This window comes from Anthonomus grandis, chromosome 1, assembly GCF_022605725.1.
Source record: "Anthonomus grandis grandis chromosome 1, icAntGran1.3, whole genome shotgun sequence".
NCBI lineage: Eukaryota > Metazoa > Arthropoda > Insecta > Coleoptera > Curculionidae > Anthonomus > Anthonomus grandis.
The window spans coordinates 8,746,892-8,774,378 of NC_065546.1; the positions used below are offsets into that span (position 1 = coordinate 8,746,892).

Here is a 27,487-nt window from a genome sequence, read left to right on the forward strand (position 1 = left end):
TACTGAGAACACCTATATATTTTTAAAAATATGCACTAATTTAATTTTTAAGTTATTATAAAAAAATTATAATATTCCTACCATAAGTTTAACATCTTTTTTTCGTTGCTATTATACTTTTTAAACAAAAAACGTACTTCTGAGTTGAACTATAATCAAAAAACATGTATTTCTAAGACTAATTAACTAAATTTACACTTATACAAACACCAATAAATACGTCCAAAAGTAGAATAAGACCTACCCGCTGAAAAAAAAAATAATAAGCTTAAAAAATTACTAAATTCGATTGAATTTAGTAGATGAGACCAAAATATTTTAATAAAGATCCACGATAAGTTAGAAAACATAAAAATTCCTCGCTTGCTTAACCCAAGTTCTTTTAGTATATAATTTAAAAAAAAATTGATAGGTTTTAGGCAACTATGGGTTAATTAATTTATTAGATAAGCATATAATTTCAAAAAGTGAATTATTCTATGATATGATAAGTTTAATGACTTTTTTACTGAGTGTATCAGTTGCAGTGGCGGCTCGTGGGAAAAAAAGTAGGTGAAGATCTGCATGGCCCAGAAAACAGTTTTATGATTAGAGCTGACATACCTAATTTTTATAAACAAAGTCGATCCTTCGGTCCTTTAGGGAAGCGAATCGGTTAATAATATCCTCGTAAAACGGATGCTGCATTTGCATAAGTTCTTTTAATAATTCTTTATGTAGTGAAATAATAGCCAAACTGGAAAGTCTTTCTTGTGAAATAGTATTTCTTGTAAATGTTTTTAGCCTTTTTAAACATGAAAAACTCCTTTCTACGGACACGCTTGTCGATGAAATGGTGAGAATTAGACAAAATAAATTATAAGCTTCCGTAAAAATGTCTTTATTTGGTTTTAATTTTATTATTAGTTGTTGCAAATTCACATTTTTATAATTTTCATCGGCATACAGAAGGCAAAGTTCATTTTTTGGTCTTGGTTGTTTTGTGAACTTTGTGCCATCAAATTCCAGTAACGTTAAACTGTACGTTTCAAACTTTGTTGAATCTGCTAAGCATAGAAATTTTAATTTCTCACAATCTTGAAAACGTACATCCATTTCTGATAAAACATGGTCATATATTTCAAAATATAAAGCTCTATATTGTTTGATAATTTCTATTTTGTTCAATCCAGCTTCACATCGTTTCAATGTATTTATGGTAGTCAGACTGCTGGCTTTATCAAAAATTGTATTAAAAACTTCTTCATTTCTTTTATTGCTTAACAATTGACGCGTTCCTTTTATTTGATTTAAACAATAATTAATATCCAGGGATTTTTTTTTGAAGAACATCATATAAAATATCTGTTAAATTGAAAATATCTCTAAACTCTTAAAAAGCCTTTAGCCAACTGAACTGATTTACGATCTGACTCTTCAGAATTCATAATATTGTCAAAAGTCTGTTTCAGTTTTTGCCAGTCATCAATAATTACGTTGATTAATTTTGAATTAGAAGTCCATCGTGTCTCTGTAATTGTTGGCATACGTCTAGCTGATGTAGATGCCAGAGAGTTTTGGTGAACTATGGAAAAATGATGGAATTCCTGCAATAGTTGCAAAAAAAATGCGGCATTTTGAAATCTTCCTAAAGCTCTGTTGTAAAACAAGATTAAGTCGGTGTGCTAGACAATGCACAAAAATTGCTTGTGGGGCATGTTCTTTTATTTTTTGCTGAAGTCCATTCAAATGCCCTGACATCACACTCGCTCCATCATAACACTGTCCTATTAGCTTATCTTTGTATTCTAAAGGTTCTAAAACTGTTGCAGCCATAGTGAACAAATGATCAGCGGTTTTCCCAGCACTAACATCATAAAACCCGTAAAACCTTTCTACTAATATCCCTTGAGAATTAACAAATCTGATTATTACTGATGACTGTGAGGTCTGAGTTATGTCAGTAGTGTCATCAATTTGGAGGGAAAAAAAATTAGTATTCTTAATTTCAGATCTAATGTAATTTAAAATACATTCAATTATCTCATTTTGAATTGTTTTTGACTCCCTAAACTAAAAACATTTTTAATTTTGTTGTAGTGGTTTTTGGTTTCGACAGGGCTTACATCCATTAACAAATTTAATAACTCTTTAAAATTTCCCCTGTTTATTGAGTCAATTTTCTCGTCATGTCCGCGAAACGGCAACTCTTGTTTACTGAGATACAAAACTGCGTCGATAACTGTTTTCATACAAATTCTATTTAATCTAACATTTTCATTAAATTTTAATTTATATAGTCGAGCATTTTCTTTTAAGGCGTCGGCAATGGTGTTTTGATTATTTTCAAAGTTTCTGAACATTAATTGGCATTTTAAATGCTCTCCAGAATCTGCATGTTTATGCAAGGACCTATTAATATTAATAAAATCTGTAAAGCCATCCCTATTCCATACAGATTGTTTGTTTGAAAATAGTAAACAGAGCCAGCAATATAATCTTTGCAGCACCGTGCCGCTACGCAGCCAATTAAATTCGGTAAACCAAGAAGGCTTAAAATTAATATTATAAGACTTGCCTCTTTTCTTTGCTTCCTATTTTAATTCTATGCTTAGAATATTGATTGGTCGACCATATAACAGCACATCCCTTTTATCTTCATCCATCCAATGCCTGAAGGGAGTTTTCAGTATGTTGCACACTACGTTATTAATCGGGTTCATTTTATTTAGTTTATTATAAATATTGTCTAAGGAAATTTTAAACACGAACCAATCTCCACAACCGCAAAAAATCCAACACACTACTAACTAATATCCAAAATCCGAAAAATCCCAAACTAACCACAAATAAACGCCCGACACCGCGAAAAACAACAGGTGAATATCAAACTGATTGATCTGCACCCGCCTCAGTTTCTTATGGCCGATTATGCGATGCCGCGCGAGGCTGACGTGATATAACACGGAATCTTCACTTGGACATAAATTAGTATATTGGGGTTTTGCGGGTTGCGGCGCGGAACTGATTAAGAGAATTTATTGTTTATTGGATAAACTGATATATTATTTAATAAAAACTAGTTATTTTGGTACTTTTTGATTGTCTTAGATCAAAAAAGAATAGTCATATGTTGTTTTTATTTTTTTATTTTATTTATATTTTCTGGTGAAGCTCACCTTCACCTACTTCACCTGACGAGCCGCCCCTGAATCAGTTGTACACTATGTTTAACTCATAAATGAAAACTCATCACTTTTTGTATTAAGCGTTTAATCAAAAACAAAAATTGCTACACAGCATTTTAAAATTAGACAAACAACTTAAAATTATAAATCGTAATAAGTCGTAACGTAAGACGAAAAAACATAAGACAGGATACAAATATATAAATCAATACAATTTTAAGAACTTACTTGTCAAGTAAGTTAATGTTTGTCTAATTCCAAAATGCTCCTTTTGAATCTAATTTAATGTATCTGTTATAGTGTACTAAGCCATGGCTGAAAGCGCTAGGCACGATTTTTATTTTTGATTATGCGCTGAATACTAAAAGTGGTGGGTTTTGTTTATTAAGGACCCTTTTCTATAATATAACTATTAACAAGTTTAAATTAGGATTTAAAACCCTATTATACCCTCCCAAATTAAACAGTAATAGTTGACACAAAATTGAGAAGATTTGTCTGAGCGAGTTTGCACCTTACAAATAAAGAATAAGATCTGTTCAGTAGAAAATGTAAATATCAAAAAAAAATTAAAATGACATGACTATTTAATGAATATCACTGTTGGTTATTAGAACAAGAAAACTAGCTTTGATTGAACCAGCCTCGTCTACAATTAAGATTTTATTCGCGTTTTTCTATTTACTTACCTTTTATACAACAGTCAATTTACTGCTGATTTGGCTCAGGAGGATAATTATATCCCCCATACTGTCCTTGAGGAGGAGCCCCGGGGTGTCCCTGAGGTGGACCCTGCGGATGTCCTGGTGGGGGAGCTCCCGGATGTCCTGGTGGACCTCCGTGTCCCGGAGGCGCTCCAGCATGTCCCGGCGAGGGTCCTGGATGACCCTGTGGTGCAGGCCCTGGATGTCTCGGTGGATACTGCTGTGGATATCCCTGGGGCGGTGGCTGTTGTTGCTGTGGAGCATATTGCGGCTGCGGAGGGTAATTTCCTTGTGGAGGTGGTGGAGGATAGTTGGACGCACCTGGAGGAGGACCGCCATATGGAGGATATTGCGAGGGAGGCGGCGGAGTATACCTGTAACATAGTGTGAAATGTGTGTAAAATCCCCTCATTTTCACCACAGGTGATTTTTTTTAATACAGAAGGAAACTTGGAAAAAATAAAACATACTGAATTACTGCATAAAAATTTGTAACTTTACGTAGTGGTCCGTTAAAAATCTCGAAGTTTAAATGTTAAAAAAATAAATATAGAAAATATTATGCCAGTTGAGAGTATAATCAAATAATAATATTTAATTTGATTGATAATTTGATTCTTAATAATCTGTATAATTACATAAGCAATATTAATAAAAACATTCATCCTTATTTATTCTAACATGTAAAATAATTTGAATGTAAAAAATATTAAATCTTATGATATAAAGACCAAATTTCTTTTATGATCTAACTGACACTGGAAAAAGTATTAAAAACATCTGAGCCTAGGACCTTCATCTTTACCAAATTAGATACTATAACAACTCAAATCAAATCAAATATATTACATCAAGTATTCAACATAACATTTCTTGTTTAACCTTAAGCACCTAGGTAACCTAATACCTGTGTGTGCTTTTATATGTAAAGATACATTTTCATTGTATACTTAGCTAAGATGCAGCAAAAAAATATTTATAAATGCTCCATTCTATACATTCACAAGTGATTAAAAACCATTTTCCTAAATCAATTTAATATGCATGATTGGAACATTTTTATATTTATAAAGATATATTCTTTGGCCATTTCATTATTTTTTGTTTTTATTATTTTAATTTTCCTTGGCAACAAATTGTAGATTTTGGGTCCCAAGCAGTCTATAAACTTTAAATTTATGCTTCTCATGTTTAATGGAAGGGACAAGCAATTAAGAGCATTATTTCTGGTAAATTATGAATGACTAGTAATTATTTTAGATATATCAGAGGTATTAACAAATTAACACACATGTTGAATATACAGACGTTCTACATTGCTTATATTTTCATTATATAAAAGTTCAGTGTGATGCATTTTATTTTTTTTTATAAATCACCTTTAAAACATAATTTTGTACTACATTCAAAGGCTGCAATGTATTTTGTAGGTACCGCCCCATGCTATGATGCAGTAATTAATTAGAGATTCTACTAAGGACTTATAAATGAGAATACAAAGTTTAGTGCTTAAAATTTCTCTTAGTATGTAAAATTTTTGGATCAAATGTCTAAATTTTCCAGCAAGATGATTAATGCGTTCTGCCCATTTGAGGTGTTGACCATTTATGACTCCTAAATATTTAGTTTTCTTTTTTTCAGAGATGTCTTCATTATTAATATTATCCAATAAAATTTTATTAAAAGGTGGTCTATTTGAATTGGTCAAAGAAAAGGCTATGTAATTAGTTTTGTCCATATTTGAAGTTAATTTTTGAGTACACAACCAATTTTTTACATGCTTAAATCCATCACACAAAGCCTCTCTAGCCTCCTGCCATGTTTTCCCATTAAAAATTAAAGCAGTATCATCAGCAAATGATACTATTTGACCTGACAACGGTATTTTTAGAAGAGAATTTAGGTATATCCTAAACAATATAGGTGTCAGTATTGTTCCTTGAGGAACTCTGATGGATACATATAATGGATCACTATAGGTATTATCTATTTTAAAAATAAGATAGATAATGCCTCTCTAAAGCTATTTGATAGTTATTTTGAAAATAGAAATCTCTCTTTTCAAAATAACTTTCAAATAGCTTTAGTGCTATACCTCTAATACCATAATGATTTAGAGTTTTAAGAAGATTTGTATGCGGTATCGTATCAAAGGCCTTTGCCAGATCAATGAAAACTGCAATACTTTTTTTACCAGTATTTAAATTTTTTGTTATTTCTGAAGTTAATTTATAAACTGCATGTGATGTATTCAGGCCCTCTGTCAATCCATACTGATTTTCCGAGAATATGCCAAGTGAGTTCAGAAATGTTGTCAAGTGGTCTTTAATAATTTTTTTTTTAATTTTTGCAAAATTATTTATAAGGCCAATTGGGCGATAATTCTCAATCTTATTAGTTAACCCTTTTTTATGTATTAGGGTTATCACAGATTGTTTAAAGTAAGCTGGTATTTGGCCACTTGTGAAAATTAAATTTATAATATGGCTTAAAGGAGTTGAACTGAATTTATTTGTTAATTTGATTATATTAGTAGTAGTAGTAGTCGTAGGAATTCCTCCAAGCAAAATTTTAAAGGGGAACTAATAATAGCATATTTGTTAGTTCTTGTTTTTTCAATCGCATTTTTTTTTAACACAACAATCCAAGCGAAATGACTTAAGCGATTAATTACTTTGCTCTAAAGGAATTAGTAACTCTAAAGTAATTAATAATACAGTAAAGTTACACAAATTTTCAAGATTGGCTTAATTTAATAATGTTAATAATGATTTAAATATCGATTTTTGGAAACTTCGAATTTGTTTTCTGGCGAAAGTCTTAGTCTAAAATTTATAGAACAAAAAACTAAGATAAGTCAATTCATTACAATTTACTGCTGCATTGGTTTTTTTGTTAGTTTTGTTGTTGATTTTTGTACTTTTTTTGATATCCTATTGTAAACGGTGTCCCATTTTCTCGCTAATAGAAAGATGCGGTTTTCGGGACACTGTTCTACATTTTAATGAAACGAAAGATGCACTAATCAAATTTATTTTCCATAGCTATGTTAGTTTTTGTGTTACAGGGTAAAAAAAATTAATTTTCAGTGATCACCTGTAACTCTGTTATTCTCAGACATTTTTGGAAAAGTAAAAACTGATATTTGTAGATTTTTGCGTGGAATCCAATGGCGTACTAAAATGTTCTTTAGAGGTTACAGTTTTTGACATAACTTCTATTTTTTTTAATGGAACGCTTTTTTAAAAATCTGTTTCGTTTGCCAAGAGTTCCACTTACAGTCTATTTATTATGATAAATAACGCGACAAAATTATTTTTTTCTTTAATTTACATTGATAATATTGACCATTATTTACCTGCATTGTACTGAACATTATTTACTTGCCTTTAATACATTTTAAAAGCCAAGTAGCTAACAAACGTATAGGAGATTCATTAAAATTATTATAAAAAACTATCTAAATATAAAAATATAATATAGAAAGAAATTAAACAATTTCATAGCGTCCTAATTTTAAAAAAAAATCAAGTATTATTCAAAATAGCAGACCATTATGTCTCTTACAAGTTTTACAAAGTTTATATATTTTTTTTAAAAGCACTTTCCAAAATAAATGATCGTCTTGTGTAATTCTGCAAATGCATTTTACGTTGCAATTTTTTATTTTTGTTTTATGTTGGTATATAGCCTTGAATAAATTTTATTCTTTAAACATCCCCCCACAAAAAAAAAATCCAAAACCGAGAGATCCGGTGATCGCGGTGGCCATCGAACAGGTCTATTTGTTCCAATCCATCTCGTGGGAAAATGTTCACTTCCAGTTTTGTATTATTTTAGCACTGTGGGTGGGAGCCCCATTCTGCTGCAAGAATATATCGTTCGGTTGAGCCAGTGGAATATCTTCTAAAATGTTCATAGTGTTTTCTTGTAGAATTTGTAAGTACCCATTAGAGTTTTAGATTTTCATCATAAATTTTATAAACCGTTTTTCGGCTAAAAATAAAGCAGGAGATATTAAATCCGAACGTTTCATGTACGTGTTTTCTTGACTCCAAAACCGCGAGTTGTCTCTATTAAGAATTCCTAAACTTGTGATCAAAACTCGTTTGATGAAATTATTTTTTTTCCAAAACTATTGTCTTGATTTTTCATATACAGGGTGTTCCATTATTAATGGTAAATATTTTAATAGCAGATTCCTCTCATAAAAATAATAAGGTTAGGTTAAATTTTTCTAGCCCGAAAATGAAATGCAACCAAGATACAGGGTGATAAACATTAAGTATTTTTTTTGAATTTTGTCTATTCTATTATTTACGCCCTGTATAATTTAATTTTTTATTTTAAATATGCATTCTGCAACCATTTTTGCTTACAAAAGGTATACCTTAAAAATGTCTCTAGGATTACTCTTTTTCTAGATATTCTCATTTAAATATTTTAAAGACATCTATGAAAACCATATTTTAAACTATTTAAATTGCTATATTACATTTTAAATGATTGATAAATAAAAATATAAAACCTAAATAATTACTTAAAAATAAAAATTATCAATATTTGCCAGTAAATGTTCCACATGGCCTCCATTTGTCTCAAGACATTTTAAAATTCTATTATTAAAAGACCGCAGAATCTTAAAAAATAATTGCTCATTTCGAAACGACTCAGCAGCGGCTTGAATTTTTTCTAATATTGTTCCCTTGTGTTTATTTGATTTTCGTAAACAATGGATTTTATGTATCCCCATACGCAAAAAATCCAATGGGTTGAAACCCGATAGAACATGTCTGGGACCATCTAGGATGGCAAATTCAGCAACATCCAGCACCAATAAGAACACTAGATGATCTTCCTCCAGAACCTGTTTAGAAGCCTTTGAAGACGAATGGAAGCTGTAATTAGAGCCAGGGGCGGTAACACACGCTATTAGAAATTCATTGGATTAAATAAGTTCATTTTTTTTGTATACATGTTTTATACAATTTTTTTGATTTTTGTATGTTTTGGTAAATCAAAATGTTTGTCCTCTGTAGATTAAACTGATTTAAAATAAATGTTGCAAAAGTCGTATTATTTGGTGATTTAATTATCAATATCAATAAAATTTAAAAAAACAGGCAAAAAATTTCAAATATTTAAGAAATAATAAGTGATGCGGTAATTTTTGTGGGGTGTGTATAATAGTGACGAAAACGTGTTTTGGTACGTGCATAAGACAAGATATCTAGATACCCAACGCACTCTTCGTTTTTTCCCCTACCCGTCTAGGGCGCCCTCTACGCCTTTGGGAAAATGTAACCAGGAATAATTTTGCAGAAGCAGAAACTTCAAAATTCAAATACCTATGTAAGTAATGGCAGAACTTTAGTCACTTTGTTTTTGGGGTTACCATGTTTACCCACTGCTATGCATTATTATAAATGGAAATTGTTTAAGAAAATTATTTTGTTATGTGATTCATAAAAATGAATATGGACTATGCTAAATTTAGAAAAATTCTTGGCAAGTGATAACGAAAACGAATAGCTGATAAGGCAAATTTGATTAGTGCATCTTTGGGTTCATTAACAAGTAGCACGGTGTCGCGGAAACTCCAAACCGCATCTCTCTGTCTCTTTTCATAACCGAGAAACCACATAAGACGAACATGGAATACCCTGTTCAACGATTCAATACAAAAAAAACGACTTACGTTTACGTTAAGTTTACGATTATGTTACGTTAAGTTTACGACTACTTTTTTCAACGCCGGATATTTCAAATAAATTCCTGATAACTTACCCAGCGTTCGGATTAGACTGAGAGCTGGGTGGAGGGTATGGTGATTGACCAGGTGCCGGATAAGGTTGTGAAGTTGGCGGTGGAGGTGCAGCACTGCCTCCGCCCTGAGCAGTTGGCGGTGGAGCGGAATTCACGGACGGACTCGCGTTGTTGGTAGGCGGTCCCGAGAAGGGCGGAGTGGGGGCGCCGGCTGGTCCGTAATTTTGTGGTGGTGGAGCTAAAAAATAGAAAATTTTACCATGATAAACAAAAAACGGTTTGTCGCTTTTGTCAAAGTCGAACTAACTTATAGCCAGTCAAAATACATAAGTAGAAAAAAAATGAGGTTTTTCGCATTTATCTCGTAAACGGTAAGTTTTATCATAAAAATAGGTCAGACAAAAATTGTAGATCATAAAATTAAACATTTAATAATATTAAATTAAAACGCAGTGACAAAGTACTTCCTCTTTTAACTTAGAGTGGTACCATAAAAATACATGACGAAAAGGTACCTGTAGATCCTGTGTTGGTATTTCAACGCATGAGTGTTACCAAGGCATTTCAGGATGAACTAGAAAGATTCTTCGAATACGAATTATCCCCTTACCCGTTATCTCTTTTCGATGATGCTGGAATGCGTAAAACACAGAAGTCAGCAATTTATGATTGCTTTGAATGTATCAATATTGAAATTGATAAAACAAACGCTACCTATATCATAGACGGAGGATATATGTTACATCGTGTTGTGTGGGATCGAGAAAAAACATTTAATGTTCTTTTTGAAAAGTACGTTGAATATGTACATAGACATTTTGGTAATAATGTGATCGTTATATTCGATGGCTACAATGATCATAAAATATTAAAAGCTGCAGAGCAACTTCGTCGAACTACAAAAACATATTTATCTGCCGACGTCGTTTTTGATGAATTTATAAAAGTGTCAACAAATCAACAAAAATTCCTAGCAAATAATCACAACAAGTCTCGCTTTATTGAAATGCTCTGTGAAAAATTAATCGCTGCGAATATTTCTGTAAAACAAGCGGACAATGATGCTGATGTCCTCATAGTTGAGACAGCAATAGAAAAATTTAATGGAATAAATACAACGATCATTGTGGGCCAAGACATCGATTTATTAATACTATTGACTGCACGAACACCGATCAAATTATTTACTTTTTTAAACTAGGAAAAGCTCAAGTACAAACAAAAATATATTCGTCTCAAAGTTCAACTGCAAAGTACCCGAAATGTCAACCTCATGTTTTGTTCTTGCATGCAATATCTGGTTGTAACACTACATCTGCACTCTATAAAAGAGGTAAAACAAAAGTTTTTAAATTATTTGAAAAACGTACCGACTTAATTGATTGCGCAGAGTGTTTAAAAAAGACGATTCTTCCCCACAAGCCATCATTGCAAATGAAATCCATTTTCTTTTTGCCATGTGCGGAGCTTCAAAAAAGATTGTTTAGACAAGTATCGATATTTAAGTTTTGTAAAAAACACACGAAATAATAAAAGAGTAGAGTTATCTTGTCTTCCTCCGACATCTACTTCTGCTTGTCAACACTCATATCGAGTATACTACCAAGTTCAAGTCTGGCTTGGTAATGAACTGGACCCACAAGATTGGGGTTGGAGGTTGACAGATAATAGTTTGCAGCCAATTCAAACTGTACTTCCACCTGCTCCAGAAAAACTACTTAACGCTATTTTCTGTAATTAAAAAAAGGGTTAAAGTAATAGTTGTGGCTGTAAAAGAGTAGGATTGTTTTGCTCAGCAGTGTGTACGCATTGTCAAGGACAATCTTGCTCCAATACTGACAAAAATTTAGCAGATGAGGATCCGTATGAGATAAAAGAGACAACTGATTCATCTTTATGTTTATCAGAATCTATAGAAATAGAAGAAGAGGAAGAAGAAAGCGAAGATGAAGATTTTTTTGAAGATTATGAGTTAGAATAAAATTATTCTAACTCATATGTTATATATTAACATATATAACATTTTTATACAGATATACAATAATTTTTGAAACGATATAATCCATTCATTTTTTTAAATTAATACAACTAAAAAAAACGCGCCGAGCACACTACCTCGTATAGTACAGGTGCTGCGGAATTGTGTGCATATTATGTGTAATACGATTTTTTCACCTTTTAGAACCGCAATATTTCAAGAATGGTGACTCGCACGAAAAAAAGTGTGGAGAAATTTTGTGTAGGTAATTTTCTGATCTACAATTTTTATCTAACCTATTTTTATGATAAAATTTACCGTTTACGAGATAAACGCGAAAAAACAATATTTTTGACGTTTGACCTTGAATAAAATTTTTAGCACAAGGAGGATCGATGGGGATTTTTGACATTTTATTTGTTTTGACTAGGCTATTAGTAGGATTTTTTAGTTAAAACGATTCATTTTAGTATCAAACTTAACTCAAAGGTTGCAGCAAACGCATTTCGCAAGTATTTTTAACGTAAACATTTAAAATTTTGTTACTTAAGACACGAACATGTTAAAAATATATGTGTGAAAAATATATGTGAAAAATCTCAAAAATATGTTAATCTTCGACAAAAATATTTTATAATGTCAAAAAAGTATTGTTAAAGATGGCACGGAGAGTTAAACTAACTAAAGTTAACTTAAACTTGTTCTGCTTCCCGTATTACATATAAACAATTTTTTTGCTATTTAACTCTCTGTGCTATCTTTAATTTTTTGATACGATTTCGACTCGGGATAAAATTGTATCACACAGGTAGCACTTATGCTTCCTTAGTGTGGATGCTGTATTTTTGCTCCAAAACCGGAATTAATAGAGCTATTACACAAATTGATTGCTCGCTCCTGTTCGTGATCCCTTAGGTTTTTTTTCTTTACATTTTCCTTCCTTCCTCCGGTTGCCCTGGTCTGAAAAAGCCAAAAAGTAGAAACGAGCTTTACTTGTTCTGCTTGCCGTATTACGGTGTATCCCGATAAACCTATTCTTTTGATATTTTATAATCTTGCCTTGCCACCGTTAACGAAATTGCACATATTTAAAAAGTGACTGAACTATTTCTATAAAATATTTAAAAGGTTAAAAACGATAACACTGGCCAAAAAAACGAATAAAAATCGAACGTTTCTATTCATTTTGCCAAACTTTTAAATTATTAACCTAATTGTTTTTGACTTCTGCAGAATTACTACAATTAACCACAAACTAGGACTCAGTGAAATTAGAATCAATTTTTTTGACTCAGTTTTATAGAATCCAATTTTTTGACTAAGTTTCCTTCTCGATTATTATTTAATTTAAGCCAGTCTCTTTGAGAAAAAATGGACTATTTTTTCGAGTCATTATTTGCTGATGTACAGGCTATCCCATTTCCATATGTTTTGTGGGGTATATTATACTTTTTAATGAGACTAAAGATGCACTAATCCAATTTGCCATAGCATTTTATAAAAGTGAAAACTTATATTTTTTAATTTTTTTGCGTAGATTCCAATGGCGTACTTAAAGATTCTTTAGAAGTCACAGATTGTGATATATTGACATAACTTTTTTTTAATGGGACACGCTGTATATTCTCTTTTAATCCGTTTCCGCTTTCTCGCCCGGCCCGGCATAGGCAGTAGAAATATTTTAAACGCGGCTACGAAAAGCTTCGATTTTAACTCGCTAGAACTCGGAAACTAAAAGACTTAGATTAATGATTTTTTTTTAAAACTTTGTTGATGTTATGGCTTTATTTCATACGCAGATAGTATAGCTGAATATCTTAAAATAAAAAAGTTTCTCGCTTACTGAAAATAGCTATGACGAAAATGTTGATATTAAATATTTTTCTAGTTTTACAAAAAAACTAAGTTTTTCACACTAACAAAAATACCGCAGTTATTTTCGCTAACATTTCTTTTATTGAGGAAAAAAAAAGTAAGTTGATATCTTAATTAGTTCCCGAGATATCGCGAAGTATGTTTAAAAAAGTATTAAAAATGTTTTTGACAGATTTTTGACAAATTTTGCCATAAAAAAATGTTGTCCCTGCTAAAAAATGTTATAATTTCCGATTCCAGGTAGCCAGGGACTTACTCTATCATTTTGTAAAGACCACATGTCGTTGTATCTCCAAACATTTTTTTTAAACATTTTTGCACCTTTTTCAGTGCACTACCATAAAACATACGAAAATGGAACACCTGTACTCATCCAATTAACAATTCTGTAATAATCTAATGTTGTTTTTACTGTGCTTATTATTTGGTCTAATGTTACTAGGTATCTAGTGTTACCGGACTAACTTTTTCTACCTTGATTCGGAGGAGCTTGTTCAGATGGCGGAGGTGGTCCATAGCCTCCTGATTGAGGAGGTCCTTGTGGCGGAGGACCTCCTTGCTGCGGCCCACTTCCCGAATTCGGAGGAGGTGCGTAACCTTGTTGTTGTGGTGGTGGAGGATAACCACCTAGATATTACCATTATAACCATTGCCAAAATTACTTGTTTTGTGATAATAAAGCTAGTTTTTATTAAAATATATATGTTTAACATCTAATATTGCTACAAAATAAATGCGTCAATTGAAATTAAAGTAATAATAAAAGTGGAGTACTCATTAGAACAACTATTTTTTAATGTTTTTAATGAATGTAAAATAACTACTAATAGATTTTAACAAATATTTAATTTAAATAATAAATTAAGTAGAAAAAGAATAGGACCCAAGACTGAAGCCAATAAAGTCCAGTTCAGAGATCTATTAGAAGCTTTGATGTGTCGCAGATGCCGCACTAACTAGTCCGTTCGTCTATGTCATATTTATTGTCGCATGATATACATGTTTAAATGGCAAAATTTTATATTGTTTATCTATAAAATGATTTTAAATATACGTAAAACCCCATGTTTTATACTATTTTTTATTTTTCTTTCGAAAATATAAATTTTGAGAAAGAAAATAATATCAAAAAATTGACCGCGGACTAAAATCCAAGCATCTTACAAAATATTTTAAACACTTCCAGCACTCACAGACTTGTCACCTCTTATTAGTCTATTAAACAAAGAAAAAACACCTGCGTTCTGGGGATTCCTACTTTAGGCTGTGCAAGTGATTGTGTATCTCTCTCTATCCCACTTTTGATTTTGAGAATTACGGGGCCGTACCCAAATAAATTTTTGGGCTGTTTTTGTATTACTTTCGATGTGTTTTTAAAGAGATCTTTAAGGATGGGTCTATCGCCTTTAAAATAGTTGTTTGATGGGTCTATCACCTTTAATAGTTTTTTTGATTTGATGTGTTTTGCCGGTTTTCGTTTATGAAAGAATTTAGAATTTGGCCTGTATTCGTCTAATTTTTTTGCAGTTTTTACTGTGAGGAAGTGTGTTTTTTTTTTATTTGTGTTTGTGGATTTGTTTTGGTAATTTAACTAAAGACCTTAAAATGTTTCGACCCTGGGAAAATAGGCAGGAAAATTTGGCAAATGAAGAGGAAAGTGTTTGTGCGGGCTTATGAAGACCGTGGGTGTACAAGAAAGACAATAACATTTGTGATGAAAACAATAAGAGTGATCTGGACAGTGATTTAGACTTACATAGTTCTGATAGTTCATTTTCTAGTGTTGAGAAAGCAAAAAGAAGCAAGGGAAGTAGAAGCTACAGAGGAAAATCAAGCAGTTTTAAAACGTAATTGTTTAAGTACAGACGCCAAACAAATTTATCTAAAGATCTATAACAATCTAAGGAATGATCCTCAGTTCACAAATGATTTTAACAGGGGTTCCCTATTGTATAATATGCCTGTAAAAAGATTAAAGGCAGAATAAAAAGGAAAGATGCAGGACAATCAAAGGGACTTGACACGGATATTGCAAAATTCTGACAATATCCGTGTCATAGAGACATTCTGACCATAGAGACACCTTATCGGCAAGGGACAAACATTTCTGTCTCAACCTTGCGGAGATACCTGATAAAACTTGGATTTTAGCTTAAGATGGTTAACAAAAGAGCTGCTGTAATGGGATTTTGAGGTGGTGTATAGAATATTTGAGGAAAATTAAAAAATTTTGGGAGGAAGAAGATCCATATATTATTTAGCTGAAACATGGTATGATACATTTATGATTGATGTATGATTTCCATTCTCTAGGAAAAAGTCCCTTTTTTGCCATAGTAAGAAAACCCTATTTTTATTAATTAAACAAGTTTAAAGTTTTGTTTTTTTCAGCTTACTGCCCCTGTTTGTCCTTCAGCGACACAATAAAGTATATATAATGTAATGCTTTAGTATCCATATGCTGATGTGCGAGATGAAGTTGGAATCCATGGCGGCAACAGAGAAACTGTTTCCTTCCTTAATGGAAGAAACTGCTAAAGAACAAAGGCAAAAAAAACAGAATTTAGAAAATTGTATTAACTTTTTGGGCCAGATTCAAAAGAGTGGTTAAATTTATAAAAGTATTTAGTATCCTTACTGTAGTTTTAGGATCCCGCATAAAATATAGACAGCTAGATTTTTAATGTAAAAGTTAAAAAAAAAACAATATTAAAGGACATTGAATATGGCAGCCAAAATCCCCATTACTAATCACCACCAAGTAAAAATAAATCTCAATACCCAAAAAAAAGACAATATATAAAATTTGAAGACAAACCAAAACACTTTACCCTTTTATGTCAAAAAGTAAATATTTAATGCCTTAATCCACAGAATAAATGGGCCTAAGTAATTCGTACCACCTATTCTCTCATCACTTGTTATAAACACCCCACTGATGGCGCTAAAAACTAAACTTATTAAATTACAATTTTTGATTAAACTCATTTTACGTACTTAAATCTTATATTTAAATTAAATATTATCTTGCTAGCAACTATCCTGAATTTCTAACTTAATAAAACTAAACCCAAAAATCCCGAATAATAAAGTTTTAAATACAAATAAATTTTAAGGCCGGGCCTGTGCAACTTTTAACGCTTCAGGCGCTGTGTCTGAGGTCAGGCGTCTAAAAAAATAGTACGCGGGCGCATGTAGTCAAATTTTACGAATCAAATGTATAAATTCTTAAAAAAATGCTTAAAACATTTATTTATTTAATGAAATGATTAAATATGGCTTAGAATATTACTTTACGACTCTTTCCACATAAAATTTTGCGATTTAAATATGCATGTCTTGTGACAATACAAGCAACACCGGCACACGGACTATTCGCGGCACATCAAAGATTCTGATAGATCTCTGAACTGAACTATACTCACTGAGCTAAAGTGAGTTCACCCTTAAAAGGGTTTTAAGAGTTCTAAGGCCTTTCCACTAAAACTATACAATTAAAAGAACAGAACATATCAACTGAGTCAAATGCTAACTTAAATCTATAAATAGCAACAAACATTTTAATTAAAATTATGTTTTTCAAAGAAGTATAGAAACAGGACCAAAACTCCTAGCCAACAGTAAATATAAAGTTAGGCAAAATAACCACTTTCAAATCAAGAATTGGTAATAACATTGTGCATTCATAGCCTTTTAGCTAAAAGCTTTCCATAACTTAGTTTTTAATTTGACAGGATGATTATTAAAAAAAATTCTAGACATCTAAAGTTAAATTTTCAGGTTTAACACTCTTGGGCTTCACATCATCACATTAAAATAACTAATTAATAATTTACCTTGTGGTGGAGGTGCATAATTCTGGGGAGGTGGTGGAGCATTGGAATATGGTACGGGTCCATTAGGTGGTGGTCCTCCATACTGGGGTTGAGACTGTGGTGGAGGCCCACCACTTGCTGGTGGTGGGGTTCCATATCCTAAGAGAGAATTTAGGCATTTTATATTTCTCTTTACCTGATTAATAGCTCTCATTTTATAAATGTAGATAGATAACTGTGCTTCCATCTAGTTTCTTTATAATTTTGAAGTAAAAACATACAGCTAATAAAGCACATTCTACGAGAAGAGAAATCCAAACATAATTCAAACAAAATTCTTACCAGGTTGCTGATAACTATTATAACCACTTGTTGGTGGTGGTTGTCCATAACTGCCTTGAGGGTTCGGTGGGTAGGGTGGCTGATTTGGTGGAGGATATTGCCCTTGAGGGTATCCTTGCCCTTGAGGGGGAGGATATTGGTTGGGAAATTGCCCTTGTTGTTGGGGATAGCCTCTTTGTGGATACCCTGGATGTGGACCTAAAGAACAATTATTGTATGGCCTATCTATTAAATTTATTATGGTTTTATTTTTTATCATTATTTTATACAATATAATAAAAATAAAAACCAATTTATTTATTTACGGAATCCATTTACAAAAATGTTACATAGCATACCCATACAAACATATATATTCAGATACAAAACCATCTATACATCAAGGAAAGGTGTAAATGAGTTAATTAATCAAAGCCCCTATGAAATAATATTCTTTAACTGCCCCTTAAAAGATGTAATCCTAGAGTCAAAAAAGCTTATCTGTCCTGACAGACCATTAGCACTTTGAGCCATTCGTGTAATTGGCTCATTAATACCATAATTGGTACGGTGGAATGGGACTGAAAATATTTCTGATTGTCTATTCAATCTGGAAGGCATCCTAAGTTTAAAAAGAGACAATAACTGGGGACAATCTATAGTAGTATTTAAAACCTTATGCATAAAACATAAGTCGAGTAATGTTCTTCATGACTCTAATGTGGGTAAGTTCAGGTTATCCCTGACCCACTGATAGTAATACACCTGTCTCCTGTAACCACATCTAAAAGCAGCAACCCTTAAAAATTTATTTTGAGTTTTTTCAATCTGCTCAATGTAGCAGTTATGACGGGGACCACACAATTGAGCCATACTCCAAGATGGGCCTAACAAGAGAGCAATGAAGTAATCTAAAAGTAAACAAAGACAAATCACTTGTAGACCGTTGGATAAAACCTAGCATTTTCATTGCCCTACCAGTCAGATTGATGTGACTTTTAAAAGACAACCTGGAGTCAATAAATATTCCTAAGTCAGAAACCTCAGGTTTGACACCAATTGCTACATTATTTATTATATAAAGAACAGCAATAGGGTTTCTTTGCTTAGAAAAAGTTATCTTGTGGCACTTATTGATATTAAGGGACATTCTATTCAAGTGGCACCAATCAAAGAACAAATTAAGGTCTTTTTGCAGGAGCACAGCATCGGAAAGGGATGCGATAGGCCTAAATAGCTTCACATCATCAGCAAACATTAGCACACGACAATTTTCAAGTTTCCAAACTAAATCAATCAAAAAGAGGCAAAACAAAATGGGGCCTTAGTGAGAGCCCTGTGGCACCCCAGATGGCACCAAAATTACAGAGGAACATGTACCTCCAAGATTAACAATCTGGGTTCTACCTCTGATGAATCCCGAGATCCACTGAAGAAGAGGCCCCACAATACCTAAAGGCCTAAGCTTCTGCAAGAGTACCCCATGGTTAACCCTATCAAAAGCCTTGGAAAAATCTGCATATATTGAGTCAACCTGAAGTCCCTTCTCCAAGCTGCGGCAGAGGTAGTTGACATACAGCACCAAATTAGCATCAGTAGATCTGCCTTTTATAAATCCAAATTGCTCAGGATTAAAGATTTAAAACTCCAGGCAATCCTATGACGGACCAGGCAGTCAAGCAGCTTTGGCAACTCAGATTGGTGTACAGCTCGATAATTGGAAATTTCATTTCTACTACCAGATTTAAAAATGGGTTTTAGAAAACTTCTCTTCCAGAGAGTGGGATAAGAACCAGTACCTAGAGATTTGTTAAAAATGAACAGTATTGGTTTTGTAAGAACACAAACACATTTTAGGAAGAATGCCGGAATCCCATCTGGTCCAGAGCAGAGCTTATTCTTAGAGAAAGTAATAACCTCATAAACATCCTGCATTGACAGAGTTAAATTGCTCAGACAAATTGATTTATCAAAATCAAAAGATGGTATGTCATTGACTTGCTCATCCGAATAGACCGATGAAAAGTATTCTGCAAATATATTTAAAAGCCAAAAACTAGAAAGGGTAATACAATCAGAGTCTGAGCAATTAATAAACCCAAAACATAGTTTGTGCATTGTTATCAAATGTTTATACAATTTATACTGACCATTATTGTATTTTTAATTAATGTTAATGATTTTCTCTTGTTAAAGCAAAAATATGAATCACTTACCAGGTCCAGGTCCAGGAGGTCCTGCAGGACCAGGGCCAGGTCCTGGCCTTGCAGATTGTGGGGGGCCAGCAGGTGGCTGTCTATAAGCTCCACCTGGAGGAGGCTGTTGCTGAATTCCATAATTATTCATATGTTGAGGTTCTTGTGAAGGGGACTGTGGGGGTGGAGGACCATGAGGACCTTGTTGGGCCGGGACAGGGCCACCTTGAACTGGCCCTGGGACAGGCCCAGGGCCTGGACTAGGACCTTGAGCTGCTGGTGGAGGACCACCAGGTCCTGGCAATTGAATCATCTATTGGAAAAATGTTATAATTTGATGAAAAAAAAAATTAAAAAATTTATATTACATTAAAACTAAGGCAAAAAATGGTTTAAAGTTTTGATTGTAACATTTTGCATACTATATACAATTTGTACATTTGTAATAAATATAGCATATGAAATATTTTTTGAGTTGACCTGACCTCATTAACTCAATCCCTCTTCTATAACACTGATGATAATAATTGACCACCAATAAACCAACTGAAATAGTTAAAAAAAAAGCACATATAAAAATATAAAATTGCCCAGAAATATAATGGTGCCAGACTGGTTCATCTAAAATAAGTCAACATAAAACATGTATTAAAAAAGAAATCTGAATAAATGGTATAGCTTAGGTGAAGTTACTTGGTCAAGCTCCAAAATTGAATATGTACAAAATACAATCAACATACTACATATACGCATTAAAATAAACTGCAAAATATATTACGTCTCTCCACGGCACAACGGTTCAACAATCAATATTTGTTAGATAAAGATCGGCAAGTTCGGCGCGGATAACGTGAAACAGACGAAGATGCGAGATTCTCTTGATGCTGCTGGGATTGAATTGTGAACGGGCCGGGAATATTAGCCAAAGTCGCGCGCTCAAAAATAGGAAATTCAATTATTTTATACTTTTTATTATTGTTATTTTACAAGTTTCTTCAAATAAACGAATATAAGTAAAATATTAACTTGTATTGCGTTCTATTATTTATAACCGTAATTTTTTACTAGATATTATACAGGGTGCGGCACAAAGAGCGAACGTTTTTAGGATAGGTAGCGATTGGTCATTACAGAAGGGAGGGGTGTGCGTCAGATTACATTCGGTGCCTTGACTCAAAGCATTTCAATTGAATTCAAATTCGGCTTGATATAGGTTCCTATTTTTTTGAAGAAAATGGGGTTACCATTTCAGTAACATCTGAATGTTACGTTAATATGATAAACACATTCTTTATCCCCAAGTCAGAAAGAAGACATATTGACCGTGAACTTTATGGTTTCATCAAATGCTATGTCTTTGTGTATGTTGGTCTACCAATAAATTTTCCCTAAAGCAAAAACTAATGATTTTATGATTATTTCAAAAACATCCTATTCCTCCGTGCAATTATACAGCATGTTATAAATTCCTAGTTCACTATTGGGATCTCAGTAAATATAAGAGATAAGAAGATGGTTAAATTTAGGGCAAAGTTGTCCATTTTTGAGCCTAAAAATGTGCAAATTTAAAAATTTGTATAAAAAGTATTTAAATTTATATTTCTTGTTGGGGCGCTATTGGACCACCCCTTTTGTATGTGGAAATAAAGTTTGGAAGAATCAACCATTTCTTAAGATGCATGCCATAATATATACTAGGTCTGTATATGGTAACAATTATTACAATTTTGAATTTTGTCAGTGTGTTTTAATTAACATGGTGCAGACTTGGCTCACCCTAAAATCGGTTTCGGGTTTATATTAAACTGTAGTTCTTGTTGTTATTCTATTTGCTATATACTGTTGAACTTTTGTTTTATTTATTGCACTTTTAAAATAGCATTAACATTAAAATTAATGAGTATTTTATTAGGTATTTTATTTTTTTGACAATTTTTGTAATAATTTTAAAAAAACCCTGTAAAAAATATATGTCATTAAATCGAACCATGACTTTTGTGTGACTTGATAAATGTTTTTGTTGTTAGTTAAATAACATATTTACTATATACAGGTTGTCTCATTAGTGCGATAACGGACGATAGCTCCTTATACAGTGATACAAAAAAAAATTTTTTTATACAAAGTTACTTTGTCTAAGGTGCATAACATAAAAATTACCTCAATTGCATCCAAACAGTTGAAACAGTAAATCATTTTCACCATATTATTCAAGATGGCGCCAAGTAAAGACGCGCGCGACGAATCGAGCAATAAAATCAAGTTTTTCTGCTGTAAAACAAAGCAAACAAGTGTCATAATTTGTGTCCAGTGTGGGAGAGTGTACCATAAATCCTGTGCATACCGGGATTGGGCTGAAAAAATACGTTTCTTAGATGAAACGCGATTTGAGTGCCTAGAACATGACCTAACCTCAACAGACAAAGAAATAATAATGAATTTCAAGCAGAAATTTTACTTTTAAAAGAACTTATATGCGAATTAAAGAGCAAAAATGAAATTCTTTGTGAAAACAATGGTCTCTTAAGAGAGAAAGTTGAATTTCTTGAGGAAAAAATAAACAAAAACAATGAAGCAATAAACAAAGGCCCCAGCACCTCAGCTGGGGTAGAAGAGGTCCACAAACCAGCTAAGAATTTGAAGCAACATCAGATCCAGCTGAGTAAGAGCCCGAAACAGGAAAACACAAACAAGGCCACCAAAGAAAATGTAAACAACATTGTTAGAGAAGTTCAATCACCAGCTGCAAAGGCAAACCATGCAACTTTGGCTCTACAACCAGAAGAGCCTTTTCAGAAAGAAGCAAACAACATAATAGAGGAGAGTTCAGCAAGTAATGTGGAAGAGGGCAACAACAACTGGCAACTTGTCACAAATAGAAAACAAAGGAGACCAAAGCAGGCGAGACCTGAGCCAGTGCTTGGAGAAAACTGTACTTTTAGCTTAAGTGTAGCCACAAAAAAGGGATATATCTTCATATCTGGACTAGGAGTGGATGTAGACTCTGCACAACTTGAGAAGTACATGAAGGAAAATGCTAATGTTTCTTGTAAGTGTGAGAAAATGAAAACAAAAAAGCAAAAATTTCTTAGCTCTTTTAAAGTTGAAGTGGAGCTTAAGGACAAAAAAAAGATCATGAACTCGCAGCTATGGGGTAAAGGTGTAGTGGTGAACCATTTTTTACACCTGAGACGAGATCCAAACAACCACCGATATCAGGAATAATAAACCCAGACGTTCAAATATTTACACAAAATATCCATTTTATAAGAAATAAGACATTAGACTTAGAAGTCCCTCTAGATAAACTTAACAAAAATTATGAAATTTTATGCCTGAGCGAGCACTGGCTCAGGCCAGGGGAGAAGAATTTCATCCACATTGATGGGTACCAACTGCTTACTTGTTATACGAGAATACACAGTCAGCATGGAGGTGTTTGCATTCTTGTCCAAGATGGGAAGGAAAAATATTATAGTGTGATGCTTAATATACAGAACTACAGCATTGAAGGCCAAATTGAAGTATGTGGAATTTTAAATAAAAATCAAAAATTATTGATTCTGTGTGTATATAGTCATGTCTTGGTGACTTTAATGTTTTTCTTGATGTCTTTGAGGAATTGTGTCAGAGTTTATGTTCAGCTTTCAAGAATTTTAGGATAGATAATGACAGGTGATTTTAATGTCAATTTATCGCCAGAAAAAAATCTAAATGAGAGTGGGATGGAAAAGCAGAAATTTTTGGATCTTTTACACTCTTATAATTTTAATCAAACAATATTTGATACAACAAGACCAAATCTATTAAATAAAATATCATGTATAGATAATTTTTTCATTAACTTTTTAGATTTTAGCAATGCTGTAATTAGAGAGGCTAAAAAAATTACTAACTTTAAATATATTGCTGAATCTGAGAATAAAGGGAAGGCTACATGGTCTTTAATTAAAAAATTTACAAACAAAAAGTCTCAAAAAAAATCATTATTGGAATGTTCAAATACTAAATCTGATAGTGAATCTGATTTTCTTGACACTGTTAATGACTACTTCTTAAATATCTGTCCTGACATTAACTTTAACAATAATATTGATCTAAGCAAAATAAAGAGACATCCAAACAGCATTTTTTTGGCTCCTACCAATCCAACTGAAGTAGAGAACACAATAAAACAACTAAAAAATAAGAGATCAACAGGTCATGATGACATTCCTATTTAATTTTTAAAGCAGATTTCAGGGCAATTGGCAAGGCCACTAAATCAATAAACTTATCAATTCAACAGGGTACCTATCCAACACTTCTCAAAATTGCTCTAGTTAAACCGGTCTTCAAAAAAGACAATCCCTCTGAACCTAAAAACTACCATCCAATATCACTGCTCCCCAATATAAACAAGGTTTTTGAAAAAATTATATACACCAGGCTTGAAACTTATCTTGAGAAACATCAAATACTGACAGAATTACAGAACGGGTTTAGAAAAGGCAGATCAACAGTTAGGGCTATATATCAAGCACTGCAGAAAATTATTAAATCAATGAATGATTGAAAAGCTACAATGGCAATTTTTCTTGACCTATCCAAGGCTTTTGACAGTGTTGACCATTCAATACTGCTTAAAAAACTAGAAGCCTATGGAATCAGAGGAGTTGCCCTCAAACTTCTAGAGTCCTATTTGTCAAACCGTAGGCAGTGTGTAGTTGACAGAATGAGTGATGGTAGACGGTTCAAGTCTGGTTACAAAGAAATAAAAAAAGGTGTGCCTCAGGGGTCCGTTCTGGGACCATTGCTGTATATAATCTACACCAATGATGTCACCAATGTCTATGATGATATGGTTATGTTTGCTGATGACACAAGTCTTATATGCAGCAAAAATACAGATCAGGAGTGTGCAAATCAAGTGGCCCAAACTGTTGGATTGCTAGAAGACTGGTTTAGCATAAATAATCTTCTGCTGAATGTCAACAAAACGCAAATATTATACTTTAAACAATGGCCTAGTGAAAGCTCTCTACTGCAAATTGGAACGACAGAGATAAGAACACAGCAGTCAGCTAACTTCCTTGGGGTAATGATGGATGAAAGATTGGATTGGGGTGCCCATGTTGAGTTGGTGGCAGCAAATATGTCCAGATATTGCTTCCCTTTGAGACTAATAACACAGGAGGTGGGTACAGTGGCTTCCCTTTCAGCATATCATGCCTATATACAGTCCAGAGTCAGATATGGTATAATTTTTTGGGGGAATTCGGGGGACTCTGAAAGAGTTCTTATCTTGCAAAAAAGGTGCTTGAGAACTATATTTAATTTACCCTATCAGGAATCCTGTAAACCATATTTTATTAATCATAACATCCTAACATTTTATTGCATTTATATCTATGAATGTGTTTCGTTTATCCTTGACAATAAAATCTTTTTTGAGAATCTGAAAGGGCAACATCCGCATAATACTAGGTTCAAAAACAATTTCAAGACTTGTAAACCAAATTTTACATTTGTTAAGAAAAATGTGGTACATAGTATTTTAGATGTCTGGAATAAACTCCCAATAAACTTCAGAGAAAAATCAGATAAAGAGATAAAGAACGATCTAAAAATATATCTGCAAGAAAAGGCCTTTTATTCTCTTCATGAGTATAAGGCTGAAAATTTAAATGAAACTCTCATCTAGTATTGTGTATTAGTGCATGAGTTAATTTGTGAATGAATGTTATATTTTCTTGTTATTTAATTTTTGTGTACTCGCGTTTTGCCTTTTTATTTATATTTAAATTTAATATTTTGATAAATCATGACATGAATGGATGTATGAATGGATAAGTGACTGAATGCTTTAAATTTTATAAATATTTTAATTGTATACTTAATTAAGTTAGAATTTTTTTACTGACAAAATCCACACCTCACATAGGTAATAAAAAATGTGTATTGTTGTAACTACATGTTTTATGGATTTAATAAAGGATTTGTTTTTTTGTTGTTTTATCCTCTTTCGAAAAATTCATTTTTAATGCAAAAATGTTTCGCTTTAGTGATAAACTGACAACACTAAATCTTCTGTCGAAGTAATTGCTTGATTTTTGTGCAATTGTTATTTTCATGGCCAACTAAGCAAACTTCTTTTAAATTAAAATGCGACTATTGTGGATTTTAAAGGCGAAATTAGAAAAAAGTGTAAAAAACTCGATAACTATTACAGATAGGTATAGGACATGCTTAACAAAAAAGAAAGCTTATCACATTGTGAACATTTTAAGATAAAAAAATATGGGCCATTCTATTTGAAAAAGATATGGTTGTTTACATTTTTTGGTTTTGGATAGAGTATTGCGAACACCCTGTAGAATATTATCAAATTCTCATAGGACCATAAAGTAAGTGTAAGTATGCACTAACAACCTACAAAAGATTTGGCTTGTAGGGTCCCAAATGAGTGAATTATTTTTGTTTTTGTGGAGACGTGCAAATATAGTTACATATTTTATCAAAAAATCGACCTAGTATAAAAAAAAATACAAAGTATAAAAAAGATAGTATAAAATAAGTTTTGGTATAGACAATGCTCGATAAAAGGTATGCAGAATTTTTAAAGCAATCCAAAAATGCAATAAAATATAGGGTGTTCCATTTAAATTAAAAAAGTTGTGTATCATATCACATTTATGAATTACCCTGTATATCCAAAAATAGTTTTATGTTATGCACCTTAGACAGTAAAGTAACTTTGTATAAAAAAATTTGTTTTTGTATCACTGTATAAGGAGCTATCGTCTGTTATTGCACTAATGGGATACCCTGTATAAATATTAAACCAGAAAAACAAAAATTATATGCACTCCAATGCCTCATAAAGAAAACGCCACATGCTAAATGTTTTTAGTTTTTATGCTTATCCAAGTAACTTCACCTAAACTATAATATAGTTCACAAATACCAAGGAAACATGTACCAAGGTTATATACCAACAAAGAGCTTAGGAACTACTCCTCAAAAATGTTAGTGAAGGACAAATTTTCTAATTCACTCTGCTAAAATTTGACAGTAGACCATTGTTAGATCCAAAGGTCTTTAGGTGTAAAAAACATAAAACCCTACATTAACACTGACTGCCTTTACTTTATTAAACCAAATGTAATATAAAACCCTTTGGAAAACCATTCAGTACTTACTGGGAGTAAAGAATTCACATTTTGCGCATTATCTGCAATAGTAGCCAAAAATACCAAATTTCTATGCAATTGTGTTTGATACTGCATGACTTCTTGAGCTTTTCCTTTACTTTGAAATTCCTGAATAGTTTGGATTAGGTGTCCATTCTCATCCAGCAGCTTTTGAATTTGCTGGGGGGTCGGTGGTTGCCTTGGAGCATTGGTTCTTGCAAATGATGTTGACATGGCTCAACTTAGAGTTAAAATATATGAATTTTAAAAGTTAAAAACAATGAACTTTAGTGCCAAACCTTTAGAACCAAGAAAGCTGTCTACTGAAGCCTCCTTAAGTTTTGTGCCTTTTTTCACTGGTGGGTCAACCGATAATATTTAGATATTTTTGCAAACCGTTTACTGATTATCCTTAATTCCTGAAAGTAAAGGGAATATCAATTCTTTTTCCAAACACAAATATGCCAAGCAGAAGTAAAGCTAGCTGTGACAGG

General features: G+C 32.6%; 1 protein-coding gene across 3 annotated transcripts; it reads right to left on the reverse strand.

Annotated features, from left to right (window-relative positions):
- On the reverse strand, positions 1–27,487 carry LOC126741470 (proline-rich protein 2-like). 3 transcript variants are annotated; one of them, XM_050447887.1, is made up of 9 exons: positions 27,293–27,487; positions 27,003–27,234; positions 19,843–20,134; positions 17,648–17,845; positions 17,327–17,464; positions 13,956–14,117; positions 9,659–9,875; positions 3,857–4,245; positions 1–247 (listed from the first exon to the last, which is right to left on the reverse strand). In XM_050447887.1, the coding sequence occupies exons 2-8, from the start codon at positions 27,225–27,227 to the stop codon at positions 3,876–3,878; spliced, it is 1,602 nt and encodes a 533-aa protein (XP_050303844.1). In that variant the 5' UTR covers positions 27,228–27,234; positions 27,293–27,487; the 3' UTR covers positions 1–247; positions 3,857–3,875. The 3 variants fall into 3 exon arrangements, with proteins under 3 accessions (XP_050303844.1, XP_050303852.1, XP_050303859.1); XM_050447895.1 differs by having other exon boundaries at positions 13,965–14,117; positions 27,293–27,486; XM_050447902.1 differs by lacking the exon at positions 13,956–14,117.

Coding starts and splice junctions, on each gene's coding strand:
- LOC126741470 (XM_050447887.1), bottom strand. CDS start 27,227: ATGTCAACATCATTTGCAAGAACCAATGCTCCAAGGCAACCACCGACC. Junction 20,135..27,002: donor ATGTGAATTCTTTACTCCCA/GTAAGTACTGAA, acceptor TTTTTCCAATAG/ATGATTCAATTGCCAGGACC. Junction 4,246..9,658: donor CAGTCTAATCCGAACGCTGG/GTAAGTTATCAG, acceptor ACTATGTTACAG/GTATACTCCGCCGCCTCCCT.